This window comes from Tricharina praecox (assembly GCF_024521635.1).
Source record: "Tricharina praecox strain CBS 144465 chromosome Unknown BZA05scaffold_17, whole genome shotgun sequence".
Classification (NCBI taxonomy): Eukaryota; Fungi; Ascomycota; class Pezizomycetes; order Pezizales; family Pyronemataceae; genus Tricharina; species Tricharina praecox.
In genome coordinates, this window is record NW_026250419.1 from 582,758 (window position 1) to 606,933 (window position 24,176).

A 24,176-nucleotide genomic window follows, 5' to 3' on the forward strand; every position below is an offset into this window, starting at 1 on the left:
ACCTAGTACCTACTGTATACTTAGTGAAGGGGGGGGGATAAGATATTTGGCAGCAGTACAATGCGTAACCAGCACTGGTGCATATTCTCAACAGACTACATACTATGTAGGTACTCCAACACTACGTATCGATACAGGTCACAGCGTGTTTTTACTGCTTTGACACATATTTCCACGAATAAGCCGTGCTACAACCTGCGGCGAACTCCCACAACGTATTAGGGATACGTATCCAATACTGTATAGTCAAGGGGGGAGGGTAAAAAAACATTGTTTCCAGCTGGACGCATATTGCTATTGTATCAGGGCACAGAAAAACACGTATTTTGATCGTACTGATACGACATCCCTAGCATTTTTTTATAAACCCCCATTTGACTATACGGTACGTATCGAGATTCAATATGCGTGGCAACATACTAACTACCACATTCTTATACTTATACGTTGCGGGGAAAGGAGTGACTGTATCCTGGATACACGGACGTATCGATATGGTATATACCGGATACGTTGTTTTTTGATCCGCGTAGCGATATCGTTGTGCTTAATTGCATTTGTATTACAACGTATATCTTTCAACAATACGTTGAGCTTTCTTTGGCGATACTATTTCTCCGTGATGTATATAGTACACCTGCAATACATAGCCAAAGTTCTACGTATCAGATTATCTCTGTCATAGCGCCTGCAGAAGTACCTAGCGGTACCATATTCTAGCCCGACACGCAGTAATTCGGGATATTGTAGTGCTGCATACCACGTTTTTTACCCCCCTTCACTATACAGTAAGTACCCCGGTGTAGTCGAGGGTTTCCCCAACCACACCGTTTCCGGCGGGGCAGTGTCGTCGTTTCTTGCTCCCGAGGAACGAACCCCTCTGACCAGGTGAGCAGCAGCAGAAAATACGGTAACTACGGGTAGCAGTGTTGCCGGACAACCACTGCAGTCTCCAGTGACCAGTTCGCAGGAAGTGCCATCGCCGCACACCTGACGACCATTGACAGGCGCCGTCGGATTCGGGACTCAGGACTCGGCAGCCGGCATCCGGCGTCCGGTCAGAGTGATATCGCATGACGCTGGCGATCTCTTCTGGAAGAAAGCTGTTACAAAACCCTGTCGGAAACGTGGAAATGGGGGACTCAGAGTGCATGGATGCTGCTAGACATGCGAGATATGTAGGTTCGATAACGCACCTGAATGTACTAGAGTACCTAGTAGGTGCTGGGCGTGGTGAATAGTGATCGAGCGCCGCGCTGGCGGCTGTGGCTCGGAGAAGGGCGGAGGACGGACAATATTGCTGCCATCTTTGTGGGCCAACTTCCAAGAGCACGGTAATCGAGTCACCGCTTTGCATAGTCGGAGTATGTACGCCACTCGACTCGATACTTCAGTGCCCAGTCTCCATCATCATAGGCATCATCTTCCGAGTCCCGAGTCCCAATCCCGTCGCCTTCCGGGAGCACTGTGCAGGTCTCACCGAAACCCTACAGAAACCCGACGTCGTCGGTCCTCTAGCTGTAGAGAAGTCCAGCCCGCTGAGCGCCTACAAACCAACCAAACAACTACTCCAATCGCGAAATAGATATATGTGCCGAGTTCTCCGTAGATATGCCATCTGCCCGGGTGGCTGAAAACCTTAAACTTACGCCATAGGAATACCCAGGCCCATCATCTCAGATTCTCCACACGCTCATCTTCCATCCAAACACCCTAGGTATGTAGAGTACATATCTCACTCCTTCCATCCATTCCAGAACACCTTCCTGACGATCCCCGCCGAGGCAATGATCGATTATGATCCCCTAGTATCCGGGTCCGGACGAGTGGCATCACAACCACAACCGCCAGCAGAGGCTGGGTATATCTGATCATCAGACACACCAATCTTCCGACAGCACCATTTACTCCAGTAGTTGCCTAGCCACTCGCGCCCATCCTTCCCGCCGCCGCCGCTGCTGCTGCATCGCCGGCCGACGTCCATCCTACCAGCCCACCATCACCGCCATCCCACCGCTTATGGTAAGTGTATCCGTCTTGTAGGCACTAACTTCCCAACTTCCCACTCTAAACCTTCCCCCCCGCCACCCCCAGCACCCCCGGCGTCCGCGCCTCCGAAAGCCACGCTCGCAAAAACCTAACTTTCCTACTTCGACTCTATATCGACATCCGAGACGGATAATCCGGTAGCGGGTCTTGGAGTTACAGAACCGGTGCTAAAAGCTACAAAACAGTGCTAAAGGAGGAAAGAAGTTCCGCTGCCCCAACAAGCAACGGGGTGTCTCACTGTTGCCTCCCACCGTCTCACCGTCGCACATTTCTCTCGTCTCGTGCTGCCAAGGCACGGGCACGGCACGGCAGAGACTGGAGCAGCGCCGCAGCAGCGGAGCAGCGGACCAACGGTTAACCCGGGCTCTTTTTTCCGGGGGAATTTAGTTTTCCCAAAGGGGGAGCGTTGCGCGGTCACGGGTAACTATCACAATCTTATGCATACGGGCTTGGATACTCTAGATGGGTGGCTGGTACTCTGCATACCGGGTGAGAGGAAATGAGCGGGAATTTTGTTCCTATTCCTTCCGGCGCTGGATCCCTGATGCTCTTGAAGAGGGAGGCGAGGTTTAACTTTCAACTCTTATTCCTTCTGGCTTTGATGCAAGGGAGCAGCGGCGAGTGTCGTTTCAAGAGTTGAGTGAGTGAGAGAGATGGATGAGGAAAAAACATTCGTTTTCTTGTTACAACATTCCTAACTAAAATTAAAATCCGAACCACCAGCCACCCAGACATTACAAGAAAGAGAAAGAAAAAAACAGAGAGAAAAACGTGAAGCCATCATGATATCCCGCCGCCCCGCCCAGCCCATCCCAACATAGCAAACATGAATCATCATATCAAACGTAACCGCAGCAGCACCACAACCTCCCATGGCAACACACACACAAGGAAAAAAAACAGTGGTAAAATCGGTATATACAACCCCAGAAGTGAAAACGCGCAGTGGTATAGTGGTGTAGTGACGTAACTACGGCCAAACGATTAAGTCATGCATCCCCTTCTTACAACTTCTCGTCGGCGATGCTGCTGTGGCTGGCGCGCTTGCGGCTGACGTCCTCGTCGCTGGACAGGCCGGAGGCCATGGGCGCCTCGAGGTCGGGGACGGGGTTGGAACCCTTGTCGGTGAGCTTCCAGGCGTGGGTGGTCTCGTGGAAAAGGGTGTCCAGCTCCTCGAGCGTCTTGCCGGCAGTCTCGGGGTACAGGAAGTAGATGATCGGGACGAAGGCGGCGTTGAAGCACATAAAGATGAGGAAGAACTTCCATCCGAGGTTCTCGGCACCGAGAGGAGTGATCTTGACGACGACGACTAAGGAGATGTTAGTGTGAGGCTCACAGAAAGAACAGCGGGGGGGATCTTACAGTTCCAGAGCCAGTTAGCAGAGGTAGCAAGAGCAGTTCCCTGGTTGCGGAAACGGAGCTCGTTGATTTCGGTGGGGTACAACCAGGGAGTAGCGACCCAGGCGAAACCGGAGTAGGTGGCGATGTAGACCATGACAAAGACGACTCCGGCAGTACCGGCGGCCTTGTTGTTATCCTCGACTGAGAGCTTGACACAGACAGCGATGACGGCCATGGCAATAGCCTGTCCAGCGGCACCGAGCATCAAAGGCTTGCGACGTCCCCAGTTGTCGATGAAGAGAATAGGGATAAAGGTGAAGACGAAGAAAGTGAGACCAGTGCATCCACCGACGATCAGAGACAGCTCACGGTCGAGGGAGAGAACGTTCTCGAGGAGGTAGGCGGAGTAGAAGATAACGGCGTTGATACCAGTCAGCTGCTGCATCATCTGAATGCAGTAACCCAATGCCAGACGGCGGAAGGTCTGCTGCTTTCCACCCTTGAAGTAATCCCTCCAGACGACAACACCGTTGTTGTTGGCCATGTTCGCGGCCAGAGCAGACTCGATTGCACGGTACTGCGACTGGACCTCGGTGGAGTGCTTGTCCTCACCCTCGAGAGCGGCAAGGACCTCGAGGGCCTCTTCCTTCTGGTCGTTGGCCATCAGGTAACGGGGAGACTCAGGAAGACCGAAGAGCATGACGGCGGTGATGGCACCGAAGACGACCTGGAGGAGAATGGGAGTGCGCCACTGGAGGGTCGCGTCCTCAGAGAACGAGGTACCGTAGGTGATCCAGTACGAGATGGTGATACCGATGGTGATGAACCATCCCTCGATGGAAATCATACGTCCACGGGAGCGGGCTTTGGTGGTTTCGGCCTGGTACATGGGTACAGTTGAAGTGTTGATACCGTTACCGACACCGGTGACAATACGACCGACGATCATGTGTGCGACACCGAAAGCAGAGGCCTGGAGAGCAGTACCGACGAGCATGATAGCCAAACCGAGCCAGATAGCCTTCTTGCGACCGAGACGGTCACCGATGTAGAATGTGAGAATAGCGCCGAGAAAACATCCGATTTCGTAGATAGCAGTGATTGTTCCAATTGTAGTAGTGTCCGGGTTGTTGAATGAATCTTAATGAGAATGTCAGTCTTGAGATCACTACGAGCGCGAGGGAGAATGGCGCGTACCCTTGAATGCAGAGCCTCCGATGAGACCGGCGAAAACTCCCTGATCGTATCCGAACAACAAGAATGCGGAAGACGAGGCGACCGACACCATGATTCGCAGGGCGGCACCCCGCGCATTTCCCCAAGTCCGTACCATTGTTGTGAGAGTAGCGAGAGACTGTTCTTGTCGACTGTTCGTGCTATGTGATGGAAACCGAGCAGTGGCCGCGAACACTGGATGTGGATGGTGATGATGAGAAGCCCAGGGTTGGAGGACTCACGAACTTCTTATATCCAGAGGAGGTGAAATCCCTTTGCCCGGGTAGCTGCGATGGAATTGGCGAAGGATTCAAGTCTTCGCTGCATGAATATTCGGTTCCCCATAGTTAGTGTGGCGCGGCCTGGTCTGGCTGGTTTGGCTGGTCCTGGTTGTGGGGACGGTCATTGTGGGGACTAGCTAGCGGCGAGAACCCATTTCCCTCCCCACCGCTTGCCTCCACACGAAACCAACCAAGAGTGGGTGCGGGGCGCTTGTCTGGGGTAATCGCTAAACCCGTAAGAGCTCAAGCGGATTACGGGGAGTCCTTCGGGATTTCCGATGTGTCCGTCAAACTGAAACCGTGCGCCCGATCCGGCAACCAGACTTCTACCACAGCTGCGAACGGTACGACCGTCCTGATGATAGCGTAACGGCCAGCTGGTAGAGTGCTGAAGGGCACGAAGAAGCAAAATCCATGCTTCCGAACGTACCCCGAATGATCGCGTGAGTACGGTAGAGTTGGGACGATGTCGGTTTTCTGCACGCTATGCACGAGGGGTTTGCCGTGAGAGCGCGAGCCTGACCTGACCAACCGCTAAGGGTATGTGCCAGACCGTTGGAGCGTTGGAGATCACATGGCAGCTGCAAGCTATGCCTTGACGGCCCTTCACCATGGGTCGACCAGACGCTCCTTTGTGGGCTGCATGGCGCGGAAGAATGGATGATCCGCCGTGCGAGGGCATCGCGAGTCGCGATTTTCGACGCGGTCGTTGTCGCGGTCAAACTTCAACATCGTCAACCTCATCGACGGAGAACAGCTTTGCGGGGTCTTCAGGCATAGTAGCGCCATACCCAGAAAAAGCACTTACCAAGTTCCATGGCAGCGCGCTCCAGATTCCCAATCATCCCGCCTTCCCCGCCCGTCCGTGGGCCGTCTCCACAGTGATCCGAGTGTTTGTCGACTCTTGGTGTTTGTCGCGTGTCTGTCCAATGAGAGCAGGCATCCCGATCGGAATCACGAGATTCATCATGTGCGGCTGGTGGTTTTCTGGAAAAAACATCTAGGCCTGTCGGGTTGAGCCTCGATCGCTGGTCGGGGAGATGGTCGGCTTTTCCGATGCGCCCCTGGTGCCGTGGCAACCCCAACCCCACACTTCTCGCGTGGCCATTAACCACTGCGTAGCGCGACTGCAGGGAATTTTTCCGCCCGGGGAGTAATACGGAGAAAGATCGCCATCTCATAATCGTCATCAGAATCTTTCTTATCGCCGGGGAAATCAGCGGCGTTCAGACGGCCGTGAAGAGCGGGGCAGCGGCGAGAGAGTGGAGCCTCCAAGAGCTGGGGTGCTGAGCTCCGCAGCTCGCCATATTAATAGGGAGGCTTCTCGTTCGTCCTCCTCCTCCTGCTCCACAAAGCTGTACGATATCGTGAACTGTGCAGACTCTTACTACCTATTCTACCTCCATTACCCACTTCACAAACATGTCTACCACCAACGGAACCACTCCCAGCGGAGGCCTTTCCCTTCGCGTGCTCGGATTGAACTCCGGCACCTCCATGGACGCCGTCGACTGTGTCCTCTGCCACTTCACTCAGAAATCCCCCTCCGAGCCCCTCCACCTCAAGATCCTCAAGTTCGACGACATTGAGCTTCCCCAGAGCATCAAGAAGCCGGTCTTCAACATCATCCGCTCCAACAAGACCTCCCCCGAGGAGCTCTGCCAGATCAACGTCCAGCTCGGTGACGTCTTCGCCGACTCCGTCGAGGAGTTCTGCCGCCGCCACGGTTACGATCTCGAGAAGGACATCGATGTCGTCGCTTCTCACGGACAGACCATCTGGCTCCTGTCCATGCCCGCCGACGGTCAGACCCGATCCGCCCTTACCATGGCCGAGGGCTCCATCCTTGCCGCCCGCCTCGGCAAGACGGCCGTTACCGACTTCAGAATCTCCGAGCAGTCGGTCGGACGCCAGGGTGCCCCCATGATCGCCTTCTTCGACGGATTAGTCCTCCAGCACCCCACCATTCCCCGCGCTTGCCAGAACATCGGTGGTATCGCCAACGTCTGCTTCATCCCACCCACTTCCCAGGAGAACGGCGGTATGTCCGGAATCTACGACTTCGACACCGGCCCAGGTAACGTAAGTAAAAATGACTCCCAGCTCAAGATTGAAGCTTCTCCTCTTCAGAAACTGACGAGCTATACAGATGTACATTGACTTCGCCATGCGTCACTACACCGAGAACAAGATGGAGTACGACAGAGACGGACACTTCGGTGCCGCCGGCACTGTCAGCCAGGAGATCGTCGACGAGTACCTCAAGACCCTCCCCTACTTCTCGCTGCCTCCTCCCAAGACCACCGGCCGCGAGCTTTTCGGCGACCAGCAAGCGTACGAGCTCATCCAGCTCTGCGAGTCGAAGGGTCTCTCCCCCCAGGACACCGTCGCTACCATCACCCGCATCACCGCGCAGGCCGCAGTCGAGGCGTACCGCAAGTACGGACCTAAGACCGCCGACGGCAAGCTCGACATCAAGGAGATCTACATGTGCGGAGGAGGAGCCTACAACCCCAACATCTGGAAGTACATGGAGGAGCAGTTCAAGCCCGACGGTGTCCGCATCACCATGCTCGACGAGGCCGGTGTTCAGGGCGGTGCCAAGGAGGCCGTCACCTTCGCGTTCCAGGGTATGGAGGCCATCCTTGGACGGCCCCTGGTTGTCCCCCAGCAGGTGGAGACCGATACCCCCGTCATTGTCGGCAAAGTCAGCCCTGGAAAGAACTACAGGGAGCTGATGAAGATGAGCGTCGGTTTCGGTGGACACGTTGAGGGAGACTATCTGCCTGCTGTGCGGGAGATGGTCCTCAACTCTGTTGCCGAGTAAACCAGCACTCACCTCATAAAATAATGTCTTGTTTATTTCGATAGATTTTTTTGGGTTGGCCGAAACATGGGGATGATGTAAATATTGAAATGTGCGGCCAGAAGCGGAGGATATTTTCTTTTTTCTTTCTTTCTTTTCTTGGGTGTTTTGTATAGATTTGAACTGGGGGCATGATGTATGATGAAATAGAAACGACGTTCACAGTACCTTTTCAAGTTTTTTTTAGTAAATTATGCATCGTGATGTTTCCTTTTGCGAAAATCTGTACGACTCTTTCCTCGTGGTCAATCGCGACCGCCACCTCCGTCAGCGGCGACTGTGGGGTGCAGAGAACATGAATCGTGCGACATAATCGAGACTCCAATTATCGCGGCGCGTCATGCAATGGCAGTCCACACCGGCGTCCTGAAGTATGAAGGGAAGAGCATCGACGCGTTTGTGTGTTAAATCCGACGCTCCGAGATGCTAGATGAGTTGACTAGTCTCGAATCGTTTCCCGATGCATGCAGTAGCGGCGTTGCTGGGCCAGGTGAGTGCTTAGAGGTTAAGTATGAAATAGGGGCATGGCCCAAGACTCCAAGATGCCGAGAAGATAAACAACCTGAGCAGTGAGGTGTTTGTCGGGCGGAAGATGTCGCTCCTATGATTCGTGGGAGAGGCTGTTTGTAGAGTAGAGTACTCTAGCTGTGGATCAGTCACTTGGAAGTTGGGACTTGATCGATCACTCGGCAATTCAGTTCAGTTCAGGGGAAGTGATGCGATAGATCTACGATTCGGACGGATGGCTGATACATAGGTAGCTGATAGCTCTGATGTATAGTGAGACAGTCGAGCGTACTAGTAGATGTCAGCTGAGGAGCCACGTTGAGCGATTTCGGCCCTTCGTTTTTGCGGTCATTCACAGATTATCACTCAGGTCAGCTCATCCTAGCAAGCCATCAACAGCAATCCGAGGTGACACTAGTCGATGGGCGGCGATAGACTGGGATAAGGTACGGGCAAGGGCTCAAGAGAGAAGGAAGGCCGAATCAGGGAATGGGGAACCAGAACGGTGCTCGGAGAGGGATGAAGAACTGGATGCAATGGTGACGATAGTTAAGCGTGGAGCGGTTTCTAGGCCCGCTCGTTCTCACTTTCCTTCCTCCCTTCTTTCTTTCTGGCCTCCCTTCTATCTCTCGTTCTCTCTGTATGTAGTTTTCTAGCGGCAATCGAGAGAGGGATCGGGCGGAGGGCAGAAGGGAGCCCGCTCCGAGCTTGTGGCCAGAGTTCGGAGACAGTGGGCCGGAGTCGGACACGTAACTGTCTTGATCTGATAAGATCGAATGAAATGATGATTAAATGGAAAGATAAAAAACAAACACGAGATGCACCGGCGTACGTTGGCGGGCCGCGGCTGGCCGTCTAGTGTGAAATATTCTTGTCCCTCGTACCCGTCGGCACGTCGGCATTGATGAATACGGGTGCAGAGACAAAGAATGTACCCGAATACAGACCCAAAGATGCCTACATGCCCGGTTTAAATGCAGTCCTACAAGGTTTTCATTAGCATAACACCTACATATGGATACGACCGACATCTCATATGTGCCGCGGCTCGATCGTGTGAGGGGCCCAAGTCTGCTTACTTCCGAGACATTTGTCATTCAACCCTTGGCAGTCCTCACATGCTGATACTCCGCTAGTGATACCGTATCGAGGCCTCATCGTGATCAACTATAGAAGGTTATATGTCCCGAATGTTTCGCCGAAAATGAAGCCGTATGGCGCAGGTAAACGGGATTCAAAATCGGTACTTGGTAGGGCGAACGCAATACGTCCGGACATGTCACCGAGAGTCGCTGCTGTCGTGGCTTTTTTTTTTTCACTCGCCCCGTTACGCTAGTCACACAGCACCGGAGCCGCACCTTAAGTGAACGTCTCCTTCACGCGTCCCCCGCCCTTCGCTTCCCCATCAAATCGATCCCAACCCCACAACGCAATGACGCTTAAATACTCCGCATTCCCCATACCAAGTATCTAGCAGCAAAAAGCAGACCATTGTGGCCAGCCTCCATGCATAATCCCAGCATTGACCCAGCTTGAGCCCAGACAGCCTTATGCGATCTCCACCAGTCCGCGCTCCCCCCCCTTCAGAAGTGTCGCGTTTATCGCAGCAGCCTCCTCATCGAATCAATATCCCGCGCTCGAGATGACCTTGAACTACCGCCTACACCAACAGCTGCCAACAGAAAATAGTGCTCCGCCTTGCGCCCCTACCGCCAACATGACCACCCCCTCCTCGAATCCGGATGACAGCTCAAACTCCGTCGCGGGCACCGAGCGTGAGCGAGAGCCGCCACAGCACAAGTCGAGCCCGGATCACCGGGGTATAAAGCGAACAAAAACCGATGGTAGGTAACATGCCTAGTCCATTCGACCTCGCCGCCCGTAACCCCTATCTCGTGATGGCGGTTCTCATCGAAATCAAGCACACGCCGAATCTTGCCACAGCGTCACTAAATGTGCGTGTCTCCGGCTACAGGGAAATCCACTACAGCTCCGAGAAAGAGAGTTCCCACCGCATGCGAGAACTGTCGACTGCGGAAGACGAAATGTGATGGCGTCAAGCCGGTGTGTGGGAGTTGTGCGAGGATGGGGGTGGAGTGCGTTGGGGGCGACGAGAAGGAGTTGAGCTTGTACGTTGACCTCTCTGACGAGCTTACTTCCTCGAGTGCATAGCTGATTCGTGTCGTTGCATGTCAGGTACGAAAGGACAAGCTTGCGTATTCTCGAGGGTATCGACCGCATCGAAGGAATCCTTCGCACTCAGAACGCCCCGCCACCTAGTCCTGCCGGCACGGCCAACAACCATTGCGCTGCTATTACTACAGTGAACACTATGTCAAGTCCTGCCGCTGCTCTTAGCAACCTCTGCGCAGCAGCAGCAGCAAATTCAATGTCTCCCCCCGGGGTATCACCTGCCATGGCGGTGTCACCCGCTCTCTCCTACCAAAGCACGGCCAGCATCGTGACTGCGATGCACGAGGCTCCGAGTCCCTTGCCAGCGATTCACACACTTTTTGACTCCAACTCGACCATGCCGGGCACAAGCAGGATCAAGACGCCATCAAAGCTTGACCGGATTCTAGCATGGAGTGTCTTTCCCAGGACGTCGCCCTATTGCGGCCTTGTCTCCAATGGAAACTGGAGAGAGAGCCTGGGGGAGGAGATGCATCTGGGGCTGGACGAGGTGAGAGTATTACACATGCGGTATCTCGAGCGGTTTCACCCCAACTACCCCATAATAAACATCGAATCTCTCAACAAGGCAATATGCTCGACGTTGGAGGGCAAAGGATGCGGGTGGGATTCCGAGGCCTGCTTGATGCTCCTTTGCTGCGCGCTTGGAGCGGTCGCAGACGATTATTTCGAGCACTTTTATAATCGAGAGACGACGAGAGATCCACAGAGATCGCGGCTCGAGAGGATAGCGAGGGCGGAGGGGTACTGGTGTATGGCAAAACGTAGATTGGGGATTGTCATGTTGGAGGAAACGGAGTTGGCGGGGCAATGTCTCGCTCTTGCTGGGTACGATAGCTCTCCATCGCCCACAACGTGTTTTCTAATCCATATCCACCACAGGTTTTGGTATCTATACCAGCTAGATCCTATATCCGCCTACAAGATGTTCCACTCCGCCTGCTTGAGCTGGCAAACCCTTCACCTGGCACAGGGTCGCTCGGTCGACGTCTCACGGGTGGAGGTCGATGGAGTCAGCTCGGGAATGAGCCACCCTCAATACCTCAAACAACGCCTTTACTGGACTTGCCTCAAAGCGGAGTTTGAACTCCGCGCAGAGCTATCCCTTCCCGTGCCCACAGGAGCACAGCTAGAGTACCCCCTCCATTTCCCTAGTCCTCCAGCGTCATTTGGTCCTGCGCCAGGAGGCGCCGTCTACTTGGACACCGAACGACTATGGTATTTCTACACCGCCGAAATCTTTCTCCGCCGACTCCACAACCGTCTCGTAGACGAAGTCACCTCCTTCGAAGCCTACCTCCTTGACCCACAAATGACGCTAACCGAAAAGCGCCTCACCTCTCTCATCACCATCGTGCGAGAATACGAAGTCTACGTGTCGCAATGGCACGCCTCTCTCCCCGTCTCCATCCGCTTCCCAGACCCAGCCATATCACAACAACCACTTCCCGACGAGCGCCAACAATTCATCCGCAAACGCTTTTTGGATTGCCACGAGCTGCTCTATCGCCCCTTCCTCAACCTTACTCTCAACTACCCCGGCTGGCCAGGCTACATCGTCGCGCCACACCCAAAATCATCCCGCAATCAACCGCGGGACCCCGTTAAACTCGAAGCCGACGTGCGCTTGTTCTCCACACTCGCACTGCAATACACATACTGGAGCATCGCGGCCGATCGCGGCGTCTGGTTCCAGCACTCCACCACCGTATGGCGTGACGTACGGAATCGCCTCGCAGATGTGTTAGTCCTCCGCGCCGCAGCAAAGGCGGGCATGGAGCTGCCAATGCACTGGGAGGAGGTCGTGGAGGATGCTGAGGCTGTGCTGCTCTATTGGTGTACCGGCGATGGGGAGGATGAAAGCGTTCGTGACCGTAGGAGGAGGGCCGGACTGAAGGGGTGTGCGGAGGTAGTTACGTGGGCGAGGGAGATTATGTAAGACGATGCCTGTATATATTCGCACTGCGATAGTGGGCGCGGGGACGCTCAGCGTACAAATGGGTTTGAAGCATTGCTTTGTTTATGGCTTCGTTGGGCCAGTGTCGCTTTGTTTGGGTTTCAATTGACAGCATGTATTAATAGTTGGATTCGTGACTAGTGAAGCTTCCTTCGATTGAGATCTTTCCCCGATTGCTTAATGCTTTTTTGCGATTGGTCTCGTGGTGACCCCAACTATCGAGGCCTATTGGCCTTCATGCCGGCATGAGCGACTCGCGGGGAACAGGGAGACCGTCCCATGCAGCTCAAAATACTTACCGGAAGGCTAGCAATATCAATTGGTTTCCGAAAACCTTTTGTATCCATGTTCCCGCAACTCAACCTACATATCAATCCTGACTGCAGTCGATCTATCTTTCGGGATCCGAACCCGCGCGTTAGTTAGCAGGCTCGGGCTGTCGATATCAGTGACCGGTGCCTATCGATATCAGTGACCGGTGCCTACATATAGCCACTCTATCTGCACGAACATTGCTCTGCTGGCCCTCACGATCCTACATGTGAATCTTTCGGCCGGTTTGCAGAGTTCCGCAAAGCCGGCAAGTCCATGCAGATCACGGGAAACCCATATCTCGCAATCCCTAACCCTCTGTCGACTCTCAAGGTGTCCTGCAAAGGGAATGTGCACCCTAAAGTGATCTGCAGCTCGGTTGTCAATCCCGATGCAGGGCGTACCGCGATGCGTTGTTCGGTCTTGGGTGACGATATGGTATAACTGTTATCTTCCCCTCCTCTCCGCTCCCTCTCGCTCTTTCTCTTCCTCCAAAGAAAACGGACACAGCAGACAGATAGAAAGATGGCACCGCCAGTTCCGCCGCGCATGCCCACCCGCTCCGGGCCTCCGCCGCCTCTCCCACCGCGCCCACAGCCACCGCCAATCCCACCAAAATACACGCGGCCTGCACCACCACCGCTAGCACCAGCACAACCACCAGCGACACAATCCCACCAATACAACCACCTAGCACCCGACCAAGCCGATTTCTTCCTCGCCAACGGCTACGTGCACCTTCCCAGCGTCTTCGATCCCGCCAAAGCCGCACCATGGCTATCAACACTGTGGCCGCGCCTCGGCTACTCGGCAGACGACCTTAGCACATGGAGCAAAGAGCGGATCCACCTTCCCGCGACGACGCGGGAGCTCGCATCGACATTTGCGCCACTAGCGTGGGGGGCGATGTGCGATCTTCTCGGCGGCGAGGACCGGATTGACACGGCCACCGGCTCGTGGAGCGACGCCTTCATCGTCAACCTGGGCGTGCCCGGCGCCGAGCCGAAGGAGGGGACGAACCGCGACGGGAGGAAGATGTGGGATTGGCATGTGGATGGGGATTTCTTCACGCATTTCTTGGACTCGAGGGAGCAGGGGCTGCTCGTCGTGCCGCTGTTCTCGGATATTGTTGAGGGGGGCGGCGGGACTGTTGTTGCCCCAGAGAGCATCGGCGTCATCGCCAGGTATCTCCACGCTCATCCGGGAGGCGTGCCGCCGGGTTTTGGAGGCGGCAGGTGGTTCATCGAGCAGGCTCATGCATGCTCGGAGTTTGTGGAGGTTACTGGGAAGGCCGGCGACGTGGTGCTCATGCACCCGTTTATGCTCCATTCGGCGAGTAGGAATTTTTTGAGGACGCCGAGGGTGATCACGAATCCGAGGGTCGGGTTGAAGCGACCGTTTATGTATGGGCGGGATGGGAGTGCCCTGAGTTTGGTCGAGAGGAAGACGCTGCTGGAGTTGGGGGTGCAAGGGGAGAAGCTTGATTGGGAGATTACAGGTGAGAGAAAGGGGATTGTGCCGGAGCGAGAGAGGAAGAAGTAGAAATTTGGCGAAGTAGAATGATGTTAATATATTTGGCTTTCCTGCTCTTACACTGGACGGATTAGAGTGAAGGATTGGGGGGGTCGTCGATCCTATTTCGCATATAAGCCTGTTAAGACTAACGCGAACGCCAGAAACACCAACCTAGATCCGCCCGCGAGTCTAGCTATGCGGATTTCCCTTTTGCTCTACTGGACAATCAATGGTGATCGTATAGAACACTACCACTATCATCACAACTCTTTTTCCACCTTCACCGATTCATCTTGCTCCTTGGTATTAGACCTATCATGTCCTTCCTCCCATTTCTCTTCTCTTGTCTTCAGAGCGAATGATGGGCTATTATACCGGACACTCATACCGCTACAGCGGAGAGGGATGAGTAGTCCTAGACAGGTGATATGTTCGCAGCTAATGGGTGAAGGATTGACTGGTACTGGGCAGCCGCAAGGACATGAGGGTAACTGTCCGGGACGGAAGTATGACCTCAAATATGGAAAAGGGCAAGTGGTCGTTCACGTGAACCGACATCTAGCGCGGACACAGCTATGAGTAGGACTACGTGAAGTGCTACACTATGTTTAGCTGGATGAAAATGATCACTCGACATATCTTGATTGGGTATAACCCTCCCCCTTTGTTCTCAACAACAATTGTATGTATTACTCGGTGAAGTTCCACTTGCAGGAAGATGAGATAACAAACCCGCAGTGTCACGTAGGGCTTCGAACCCACCCCGCAGTCACAATCCCATAGTCACAATCGCACAACACAAACCCACACCCCTTCGAACCTTCCCCGCAACCACAACCACGCACCGCTTCAATCCACTCCACATCACACCAACATTTCAGCCATCCGTGGCATCCTTTCTTTATCACTTTTGAACATGTGTGTTCCTACTCCATGAGGGTTATAAATGCAGGGAGGTTAGTATTATTCCTTTGAGATTAATCTGGATCAGTGATTCGAAATCTCGCTGACGCTGTCTTCTACACTGAATGCAGACAACATTAACTTGTTGTATCCCTGCTGCCCAATTCGATTACTCTGAAGCTCACGCAGCGGGTCTACCATTTGATCCCATCACCCGCTCAGCTGCGCCTTCATTGGTGGTGGCGGGTGGGGGTGCTGGCAGCATCGCTGGATTCCCCACATTTCCGGAATGCAGCGGCCTCCATGACCGTCAGAAGACGGTTCAAGGAAGTATTTGCCTTGGTAAGCCAAAGCCCGAAAGGGAGAATATGGAGGAGCGAAACTAATCCGAGCAAGCAACAGTTTGGGAGAGCGAGTGTAGCAACATTCCACTTGCTGCGTGGGTGCCTCTGGTGGAGCGACATACACCTCCGGAGGACACTCTCCGTTCGAACTGAATCCCAAGAGTGCTATGCGTCACGATACAGGTGGCGTCTCTGCCGACCAATCGAAGGATTCGGACGTCGTACGGGAGGCGTCTCTGCCGACAACTCGAAGGATTCGGACGTTGTACGGGGGGATCGGGAAGCGGCCGGCCGAGGGAGTCGAAGAAACGATCACTAGATGCCTCTAGTGAAGCACGGAAGCGGCCGGCGGAGGGAGTCGCACAGCATGTTCGGGGGGGCGTACGAAGAGAAGACCCGGTAGAGAGATGATGAGATAGAGCGTTGCAGGACAGGAGTCTCGATGTTGTATTGGCTATCTGACTTGATGAAAATGGGATGCGAAAGGGCATGCAATATGAGTGGTTCATATAGAAGAAGTAGAAGAAATAGAGGCATACAATTTCCTTACACATGTCGTCCGTCTTGAATTATGTCGCTCTATCTTACTCGTCATCCTTTAGGTTATTGGGATACTTTGATCGGACGCATATTTCTACAAGCCCATCAGGAAAAAAAAATCTTGAAGTACGTAGTCGGCTGCGAGTATAAGATTTACCTCATTGTTGGTGGGCATGGTGGGTTCGACCAAGTGGGGAGGTGGGAGACTTAAGCTGGGTCCCGCGGGGGTTTCTTCTTCTTCTTTCTTGATCATCCTCTACAGAATAGACGATCAAATTCCTCCCCCTCCTCTTTCTTCTGTGGGTGCACTCCTCTCGGCGCATCGCCGGCCTGGAGGGGGGTTGGCAAAAGAGCCATTTGCAAAAGGGGGCTGTCGAAGGGAGTTTATCTTCATACTACTTCATGGCGGATACTGTACAGGAGCGGGCGATGGACAATGACCATGGACAATGGGTTATGAAAGGTTGACAGTTGGCAGGAGGCCGTTGATATCCCGTGTATGGAAATTAATGTTCCTGTCCTTTCTCCCTTTTCTTCCATAGTTTCTCTCGTCATATCACTCGTGGGAAGAGGGGAAAAGTTTAAGAGTGTTCCATTATCCGGCGCCGGAGTTAAACCAGCCAATGAAGAGGAGAAAGGACTTCAACGGTAGTCGAAAGATTGTATGTGATCCCCACTTACAGATTTCCTCTGGGAAAGTTGGAACAGTATCTCTGGCGTGACTAGGTAGGTTGCCCATAAATAGCTTTGCCACGCAGATCGTCGATATAGGCATGTGCCATCGTGTTCTCCGGAGTCACCGTGGGGGCCTAACGTTAACCTAATGTCTCGCTACTGCGACCAGGGATGAGGCGTTCGAGACGTCCCACAGCGACGGGGTGCCTGACCAAGAATTGAGAGTAGATAGCTTCCCAATCAATCTATTTCTTCGCGTACGATATGGTCCATGACTCAACGGCAACTCCGAGGTGAATATAACTAACCACCGAATGCCGGAATGGGGGCTACGAACTTCAAACTCATGAATTGCAACCATGTCGACCGCCGAATCGTCCTCAGCGGCCGCTGCTAGGGTATGCATGTTGGTTGCTCAACTGTGGATATAGTTGCTTTGCTGAGTCCACAGGATCCTGACAGAATCGCACCTGCGGAGTACTTCGCACCTCCGGCTTTCCATACGGCTCTACCGGCGGCATATGCGGGGAAGAATGTACCAACGCCTCCTGCGGTGGTGGAATTCTACGCTCCGGCGGCATCTACGACGCGCAGATGGAACGGCAGACTCTCAGCCCAAGCACAGGCGGGGCCGACTCGATGGAAGCGGAGGAAACGGTTCGGTTTGATGATTCTGGTGATCGCCCTCCTGGCTGGTATCACAGTCGGCATTACCGTTGGTATTACTTCGCGTAAAAGGTAAATACATTCGAGTGGGCTCCCGGAGGCGAGTAGTTGTCGTTGGCTAATGGAATACCTAGTCGCTCTGGCTCGGAGGAATCGACGGAAGATCCTAGGATCAAGGAGGAACACAGAATGCCGGAAGATTCTGCACTCGCCAGCGCAGGGCTAGATCTGTATTACCAGGTGGCCAGCGGGAAGATCATTCAGAGGGCACTGTCGTCGGATTATTTATCCGAGAACTGCACCCGTGAGCTTCCTCTCTCCGTGCCGGCGAAAAGCGGGACTCCTCTGGCAGCACTAGAATGGGGGGCGGATGTTAGTTTACAATTCCTCCTCCTCGTGTACTAATTCCTAATGTTACCCCAAGACATATGTGTTCTACATCTCGGGAGACGACCGCATCCAAGAGCTAAAAATCACGTCCGAAGAAAACGACTGGCATCTCGGTCCACTCTCATCTCTCGATATCATTGTACATCCACAGTCCCAGCTGGCAGCGATGCCGTACCCCGTTGGCAAGATTTCCCAACTACGTCTCTACGCGCAACTCCCCTACGGTACTCTCCAAGAGTTTAACTTCAACCGCGGCAGTGACAGCCACCCCGCATCCGGCAACTGGAGTGTCATTACCCCCGTTGAACCACTTCCAAGAGCAATACCAGGGTCCGGACTTGCTGCGGTGACATACGACGATAGAGAGTATTTCGATAACCAGATCAGATTGTATTATCAGGCCGAGGACGAACGACTGGACGAGCATTGTTGGCCGGAAACGCTATTCGTTAACATCAACGATACGAAATGGGACAGACCCGAGTACGAGAAGTGGATTGAATGTGTGCCTTCTCTTCCCAGACGACTTTATTGTGATGTCCAACTAATGCGCCTTCGCCACCGCCCACGGAAAGCTCACCGCACTCACCGCAGCAGAGGTACCACACACGGAACGGCGAACAATCATGGTCACCAGCCAAGCCGGCAAAGAGGACGAGATCAAGATCTTAAAATGGGACGGCTCGACATGGACGGAGCAGCCGCTACCCAGCAATCCGGACTACAAACCGATGGCAAAGAACGGAAAGCTTTCGGTAGCAGATCCTATCGAGTTCTACAGAGGGACGAAGGAAGTGATAAACCTAATGAATGGAAACGAAGAAAGCGGGACCAGCAGCGACCCCGACTCACCGCAAAACCTTACATGGCTGGCGGGGTCCGGCCAAGGGCTGGTGACGAATTGGGGAGCTTGTGTATACTTGATCCCGAACGATACCTGTAGCCTAAGGGAAGGATAATATGTACATGCATAACGAATGGATATGAAATATACCCGGGTCACACGGTATAATGGAATGAGTGAATTCTTACTGCTGCGCTTTCTCTTCCGCTGGGGTGCATAAAAAACCTCATCCCCTCGCATTCAGCCAGGAGGATGATGTTTTTTATAAGGAAACCCGCAGGAAAAAAACCTCGACCACGTTTGGGGCGTTGTTTCAGTCCGCTGTGCTCTTTCCACTGCTATGTGCTTGCTCTTTACTCTTGCCACTGCTGTTGTGCTTTGCTCATGCCTGTGCTTGAAGAGAGAAGATGGAAGGAGAGGGGGGTGAGGGAGTTTTATAGATGTCGCCGCCGGATTTTCAGCTAGCTAGTGGCGGTATTTCTTGCCCTTTGAAGGGTAGCCCTAGTTAGGGCTCCTTCTTCCGCCGCACACCTTCTACTTACCTTCCTTCCTTCTCTTCCTCTTCCTCTTCCTCTTCCTCTTCCTCTTCCTCACCACCATCACCAATACCAACACCAACACCAACATCAATCGGTAATATTCTTTCTACAAAGGAAGAAACCATCCGACTAGCACCAGGACACCACTACCGGCGCGGATCGAAAAGTACACAAACACTCGCCCATACGTCACATCTTGGTTTTCAATACCTTGACTGTGACAACGTGAGCTGATGCGAACATGGGAATGTTTGCGGTGGGAATCTGGGGACCAACTGGACCACGCGGCGGATAATAATGGACCAGCAGCAGCAACCAGGGATTTTTGTGGGGAGGAAGTGCGGACGTAATGCAGGCCGCACAGAAGACCGACAAACGGGATCACGTGCCCGCGCATACGGCGGATTAACCACGCGGCGGGCACTAACAGACCAGCAGCAGCAATCTGGGAATTTTGTGGGGAGGAAGTGCGGACGTAATGCAGGCCGCACAGAAGACCGACAAACGGGATCACGTGCCCGCGCATACGGCGGATTAACCACGCGGCGGGCACTAACAGACCAGCAGCAGCAATCTGGGAATTTTGTGGGGAGGAAGTGCGGACGTAATGCAGGCCGCACAGAAGACCGACGAACGGGATCACGTGCCCGCGCATACGGCGGATTAACCACGCGGCGGGCACTAACAGACCAGCAGCAGCAATCTGGGAATTTTGTGGGGAGGAAGTGCGGACGTAATGCAGGCCGCACAGAAGACCGACAAACGGGATCACGTACCCACAATTAGGCGGATCAACAAACCAGCAACTCGACTATCCGGCGGACACCAACCGGACTCACGAAGATCAATGGACGTATATCAAAGGTGCATCCTTCCACCACACCTCAGTGTCTAATACTTTGATTGTGATGGAAGCGAGCATATGCAGATATGCCTTCATTCAGGGAACTTATGTAGTATGTAATAGGATCGTGAATAGAAACCATTCGGCCAATGTGGTTGGTCAAAAACCAATCAGTTCGTGCTGATACAGCTACTGCCCATGGACTGGAACATTAACTTGAGATTAGCCCGTCCGGGGGTGTGGAAGGGGACTGTAAGAGGATTTAGATCGCAGTCCACCGAATAAGCATCCTGAAGCCTGGCTACACATATACTTGGATGTACTTTCTTTCTTTATACACCGTGGGGTCGAAACTGAAGTCGATGAACTATCCCAACCAGCAAGCTGGGAATTTCCAGGTTACGGCGTCCGGAGCACATGAAGGATATCTCCTCATTCCCGCTGTACGGTGGTGGTGACGTTTCAAGAAGCACGGTTTTGAAGGAGTCAAGGATTCGGTCATGCAAACTGTATCCGGAGGAGGAGATATGTTCTGCTGTCTGGTCTCGCCGGCGGGTCTATCTCGCAAGATAGACATATTCTGTATATGTAGAAGGGTACCGGCCCGGGGTAGAAGAAGCAAGCAACAAAAGAGTTCTAACTTCTATATTCCTACCAATCCTCCTATCTATCTCGATACATTTGACAGGAATTTTCATTTGGATGAGGCGTAAACTACTACAGGCCGCAGTGCGACTCTACAACTATACAAAATTTTACTAGATTAGGCTTATGCTTGAGATCTTGAGAGTCGAGACGAGGGCGGAGTGCGCGGCAGCGGGAAGTCACAAGTGGCGGTTGCATTCGACATGCTACCCAGCTCGCTGTCATTTCTCATTCCTCTTCGCTGGCGATTCCTTCAAGAACGGTGATTTTATTATTGATGAAATATCTGTCACTCGAGTCAAACGGTCTCACACTCACGCTAGACCCTGCTACTTTCCTAGAGAGAGAGAGATCTTCAGTTTATTTCGCATGCAGCCTATCTTGACTATGGCGAACCGTCGCACTCCTTTCCTGCCCACTCTGGCCGGCCGGGGTGCTGCTTTTTGTTTTTTATTTCATCGTCGTAGCATTCGACCTTTGCAGATCATGGCTGTGTACACGTCCGGTTTCACCCCACTGTCTCCGACCGCTGGCCACGAGCCCGATGTGGGTTCCCTATTGCCCGGCCGGGGTGCTGCTTTCCCAATCCACCGGTCAATATACGCGGTAGGAAACAGACGAGTGAGCGATGCTGAATCCCATCTCGACCTCATGCCACTGGGCATGATATGTGCATTCCTCGCATGGAGCCGACTAATGAACCACAAAAAACCTTGCCTCTTCGCATTGCAGCCAGGAAGGTGACGTTTTATAGAGGAAACTCGAAGGAAAAAACCTCGACCACGTTTGGGGCGTTATGTCAGTCCGCTGTGCTCTTGCCACTGCTATGTGCTTGCTCTTCACTCTTGCCACTGATGTTGTGCTTTGCTCATGCCGCTGCTTGGAGAGAGAAAAGAAAGGGAGTGAGGGAAGGAGCGGGAGAGGGGTATTTATGGAGAGGGCGGGTGCGGCTCGGAAACTCCGCTAGTGCGTCCGAGGCTAATCCTGTGGCATAAAGCTTATTTTGACTCGTTGGAAAGTGAGAAAGGCGTAGGGCTTGGTGGAAAGCAAATCACTAACCTGCCGGGAAACCCTCGGAAGCCGAATATCAAGAAAGGAAGTACATCCAAGTCTATGTGTACTAGCCAGGCTTCAGGATGCTTGTTTGGTGGACTGCAATCGAAATTCTTCTTCATTCCCTTCCACACCCCCGGGCGGATCTGTCTCAAGTTACTTTTCCAGTCCATGTAGCAGCACCGGTACAACCTGATTGGTTTGTGACTAGCCACATTGGCCGAATAGTTTCTATTCACGATCTACTGCATACTACATACGTTCCCTCGAATGAAGTTATGTCTGCATACTCTTGCTTCCACCACAATCAAAGTATTGGACACTGAGGTGTGGTGGAAGGATGCATCTTTGATATACGTTCATTGATCTTCGTGAGCTGGCTTGGTGTCCGCCGGATAGTTGCCGAGTTGCTGGTTTGTTGATCCGTCGTGAGGTCGCCGGGTACATGATCCCATTTGTTGTCTTCTGTGCAGCCTGCATTGTCCGCACTCCCTCCCCACAAAGCTCCCTGGCTGCTGTAGGTCCATTAGTATCCGCCGCGTTTGTTGTCCAGTTGGTCCCCAGGTTCCCACGGCAAACGTCCCCATGTTTGCATGCCCACGCTGTCACAGTGAAAGTATTGAGAACCAAGCTGAGACATGTGGACGCTTGTTATTGTACTTCTTTTCGATCCCGGTAGTGTCGTCCTGGTGCTGATCGGATGGTTCCACCTATTAAGTGTGGTGTTGGTGTCACTGTTGGTGATGGTAGAGGAAGAGGAAGAGGAAGAGGAGAAGGAAGAGGAAGAGAAAGAAGGAAGGTAAGTAGAATGTGTGCGGCAGAAGATGGAGCCCTAAATAGGGCTATCCTTCGAAGGGTCGAGAGATATCCTCACTAGCTAGCAGAAAATCCGGCGGCGACATCTATAAAACCCCCTCACCCCTCTCCTTCCATCTTCTCTCTTCAAGCACAGGCATGAGCAAAGCACAACAGCAGTGGCAAGAGCACAGCGGACTGAAATAACGCCCCAAACGTGTTCGAGGTTTTTTTCCTGCGGGTTTCGTCATTAAAAACATCATCCTCCTGGCTGCAACGCGAGGGGATGAGGTTTGATTGGTCCCGTCTTTCCGCCCTCCCGATGAAACCGTCCCGATGCCGTGGCTCTTAAGGGTGTAGAGATCCTGATGCCGAGAGAGGAGGTGCTTGCCAGAGCCGTGAAGATAAGACCAATCGACTGCGGGATGAAGCAAGGGTTCTTGTGGCTCTCCCCGAAGATCGGTGGGAGTCGGGAAGCGTGAAGTGGCGCTTCACGCAGGGAGGCTCCAGTTAAACGGCTTAAGCACGTACATGTCGGTTCGGCAGCAATGGTATTGAAGAAACTGCTTTGCACCCTCACGGAATCCTCGCTTCACTGTCATTCGGGAAATCACCTTGGATCGAAAGCCATCATCGCAATTTTTTCCTAAATCTGTACATCAACGCACCTTCTTTCACCGCCGGGATTTACCGCCGCAAAACCACCTGTGGAAGTATGGAACTCGAGACACGTACCAGAGTAATCGGTTCACAATCTTGCTTTTCCACTTCACCCCGACTTCCAGTTGCCCCGTAGTATGTTTCTTTCTCGGAAGGCTCCACGACTCCCTCGTGTGGGACTCTTGATCGAAGGTGAAGGAATCTGTCAGCGCGATGCAGGGAAGACAGATACATGCTATTCCACCCAAGCATGAGTCCTACCATTTGATCCGATCAGTCGACTGGCTTCTTCAAGATGAGGATTCTCTGCTGATAATCCGTACACATGTCGTCGTTAGGGATATCGTTGGTGAAGCCAGTGACCGACAACCGTCGGAGTGAGGAGTTGATAGGGACTCCCTCGACGAGCCTGACGAGACGATTCGTCCTGTTGGCAGCGGTCTAGACGTAGCCGGCATGCCGCAGGTGGAGTTCTCGAAGCCGTAGATGTACCTGAAGTTGGTGTCGTTGCAGCCGTGGATACACGTTGCTCGAAACAAATCCTGTCACATCTGGATAACATTATCAGTAAGTTCCGGGAGAAGGAGCGGAAAGTTTCATCACCCACCGGTGCATAGTACCTCAATAGTGTGAGTGATTTCATGTCTCTTCGGGCCCATATCAAACGGATAATCGAGATTGTGCGTAGAATCGGTAATCAATTAGTCGAAAGTGGGAAGGATTTCGAGCTCGTGAGTACTAGCATTAGGCGTAAACGGAGAGCATGACGGGGTGTTGCAAGTATTATCATGTAGCATCTGGTGAGATACCTGGCGAAGACATGCAAGTAGACGCTCAAAACAACCTCGACGTGGCCATAGAAGGCGTGGAGCTAAAGCGACTCAGGTTATCATCATTCCAATTTCTCAAAGCTAGTATTTGGAAGGTGATCAATATACCTGGAGCCACGGAGCATTTCAGTGGCTAAATGCTGGGAGATCCGATACTCTGTCCACAGACCATTGGTGGTGAGGTCAAAGTATCCGACTAGGTGCTCCGCTAT

General features: G+C 53.1%; 5 protein-coding genes across 5 annotated transcripts; 4 read left to right on the forward strand and 1 right to left on the reverse strand.

Annotated features, from left to right (window-relative positions):
- Window positions 1-2,918: 2,918 nt before the first annotated feature.
- On the reverse strand, window positions 2,919-5,134 carry BZA05DRAFT_84618 (sugar transporter). Its single transcript, XM_051488710.1, has 3 exons — window positions 4,588-5,134; window positions 3,412-4,530; window positions 2,919-3,358 (listed from the first exon to the last, which is right to left on the reverse strand). The coding sequence occupies exons 1-3, from the start codon at window positions 4,721-4,723 to the stop codon at window positions 3,054-3,056; spliced, it is 1,560 nt and encodes a 519-aa protein (XP_051338251.1). The 5' UTR covers window positions 4,724-5,134; the 3' UTR covers window positions 2,919-3,053.
- Window positions 5,135-6,008: 874 nt separating this feature from the next.
- Window positions 6,009-7,909, forward strand: BZA05DRAFT_355326 (UPF0075 domain protein). Its single transcript, XM_051481383.1, has 2 exons — window positions 6,009-6,968; window positions 7,036-7,909. The coding sequence occupies exons 1-2, from the start codon at window positions 6,309-6,311 to the stop codon at window positions 7,711-7,713; spliced, it is 1,338 nt and encodes a 445-aa protein (XP_051338252.1). The 5' UTR covers window positions 6,009-6,308; the 3' UTR covers window positions 7,714-7,909.
- Window positions 7,910-9,615: 1,706 nt separating this feature from the next.
- BZA05DRAFT_402439 (uncharacterized protein) lies at window positions 9,616-12,537 on the forward strand. The gene is made up of 4 exons (XM_051484109.1): window positions 9,616-10,103; window positions 10,235-10,388; window positions 10,456-11,280; window positions 11,335-12,537. Exons 1-4 carry the CDS (start codon window positions 9,902-9,904, stop codon window positions 12,389-12,391), a joined length of 2,238 nt encoding a protein of 745 aa, XP_051338253.1. The 5' UTR covers window positions 9,616-9,901; the 3' UTR covers window positions 12,392-12,537.
- A 622-nt stretch (window positions 12,538-13,159) lies between these two features.
- On the forward strand, window positions 13,160-14,330 carry BZA05DRAFT_402441 (uncharacterized protein). Its single transcript, XM_051484110.1, has one exon. It carries the CDS (start codon window positions 13,247-13,249, stop codon window positions 14,261-14,263), a length of 1,017 nt encoding a protein of 338 aa, XP_051338254.1. The 5' UTR covers window positions 13,160-13,246; the 3' UTR covers window positions 14,264-14,330.
- A 2,727-nt stretch (window positions 14,331-17,057) lies between these two features.
- Window positions 17,058-18,713, forward strand: BZA05DRAFT_437256 (uncharacterized protein; the record flags this gene model as incomplete). Its single annotated transcript, XM_051486445.1, has 5 exons — window positions 17,058-17,096; window positions 17,150-17,436; window positions 17,499-17,736; window positions 17,789-18,257; window positions 18,349-18,713. 5 exons carry the CDS (start codon window positions 17,058-17,060, stop codon window positions 18,711-18,713), a joined length of 1,398 nt encoding a protein of 465 aa, XP_051338255.1.
- Between the last annotated feature and the right edge of the window lie 5,463 nt (window positions 18,714-24,176).

What these genes read in the sequence shown, in the direction of transcription:
- BZA05DRAFT_402441 (XM_051484110.1), top strand. Translation starts at nt 13,247, where the DNA reads ATGGCACCGCCAGTTCCGCCGCGCATGCCCACCCGCTCCGGGCCTCCG.
- BZA05DRAFT_355326 (XM_051481383.1), top strand. Translation starts at nt 6,309, where the DNA reads ATGTCTACCACCAACGGAACCACTCCCAGCGGAGGCCTTTCCCTTCGC. An exon ending in TCGACACCGGCCCAGGTAAC is followed by an intron (nt 6,969 to 7,035) that starts GTAAGTAAAAAT and finishes CGAGCTATACAG; the next exon opens with ATGTACATTGACTTCGCCAT.
- BZA05DRAFT_402439 (XM_051484109.1), top strand. Translation starts at nt 9,902, where the DNA reads ATGACCTTGAACTACCGCCTACACCAACAGCTGCCAACAGAAAATAGT. An exon ending in AAAGCGAACAAAAACCGATG is followed by an intron (nt 10,104 to 10,234) that starts GTAGGTAACATG and finishes CTCCGGCTACAG; the next exon opens with GGAAATCCACTACAGCTCCG. An exon ending in CAATGTCTCGCTCTTGCTGG is followed by an intron (nt 11,281 to 11,334) that starts GTACGATAGCTC and finishes TATCCACCACAG; the next exon opens with GTTTTGGTATCTATACCAGC.
- BZA05DRAFT_84618 (XM_051488710.1), bottom strand. Translation starts at nt 4,723, where the DNA reads ATGGTACGGACTTGGGGAAATGCGCGGGGTGCCGCCCTGCGAATCATG. An exon ending in CGGAGGCTCTGCATTCAAGG is followed by an intron (nt 4,531 to 4,587) that starts GTACGCGCCATT and finishes ATTCTCATTAAG; the next exon opens with ATTCATTCAACAACCCGGAC. An exon ending in TGCTAACTGGCTCTGGAACT is followed by an intron (nt 3,359 to 3,411) that starts GTAAGATCCCCC and finishes ACATCTCCTTAG; the next exon opens with TCGTCGTCGTCAAGATCACT.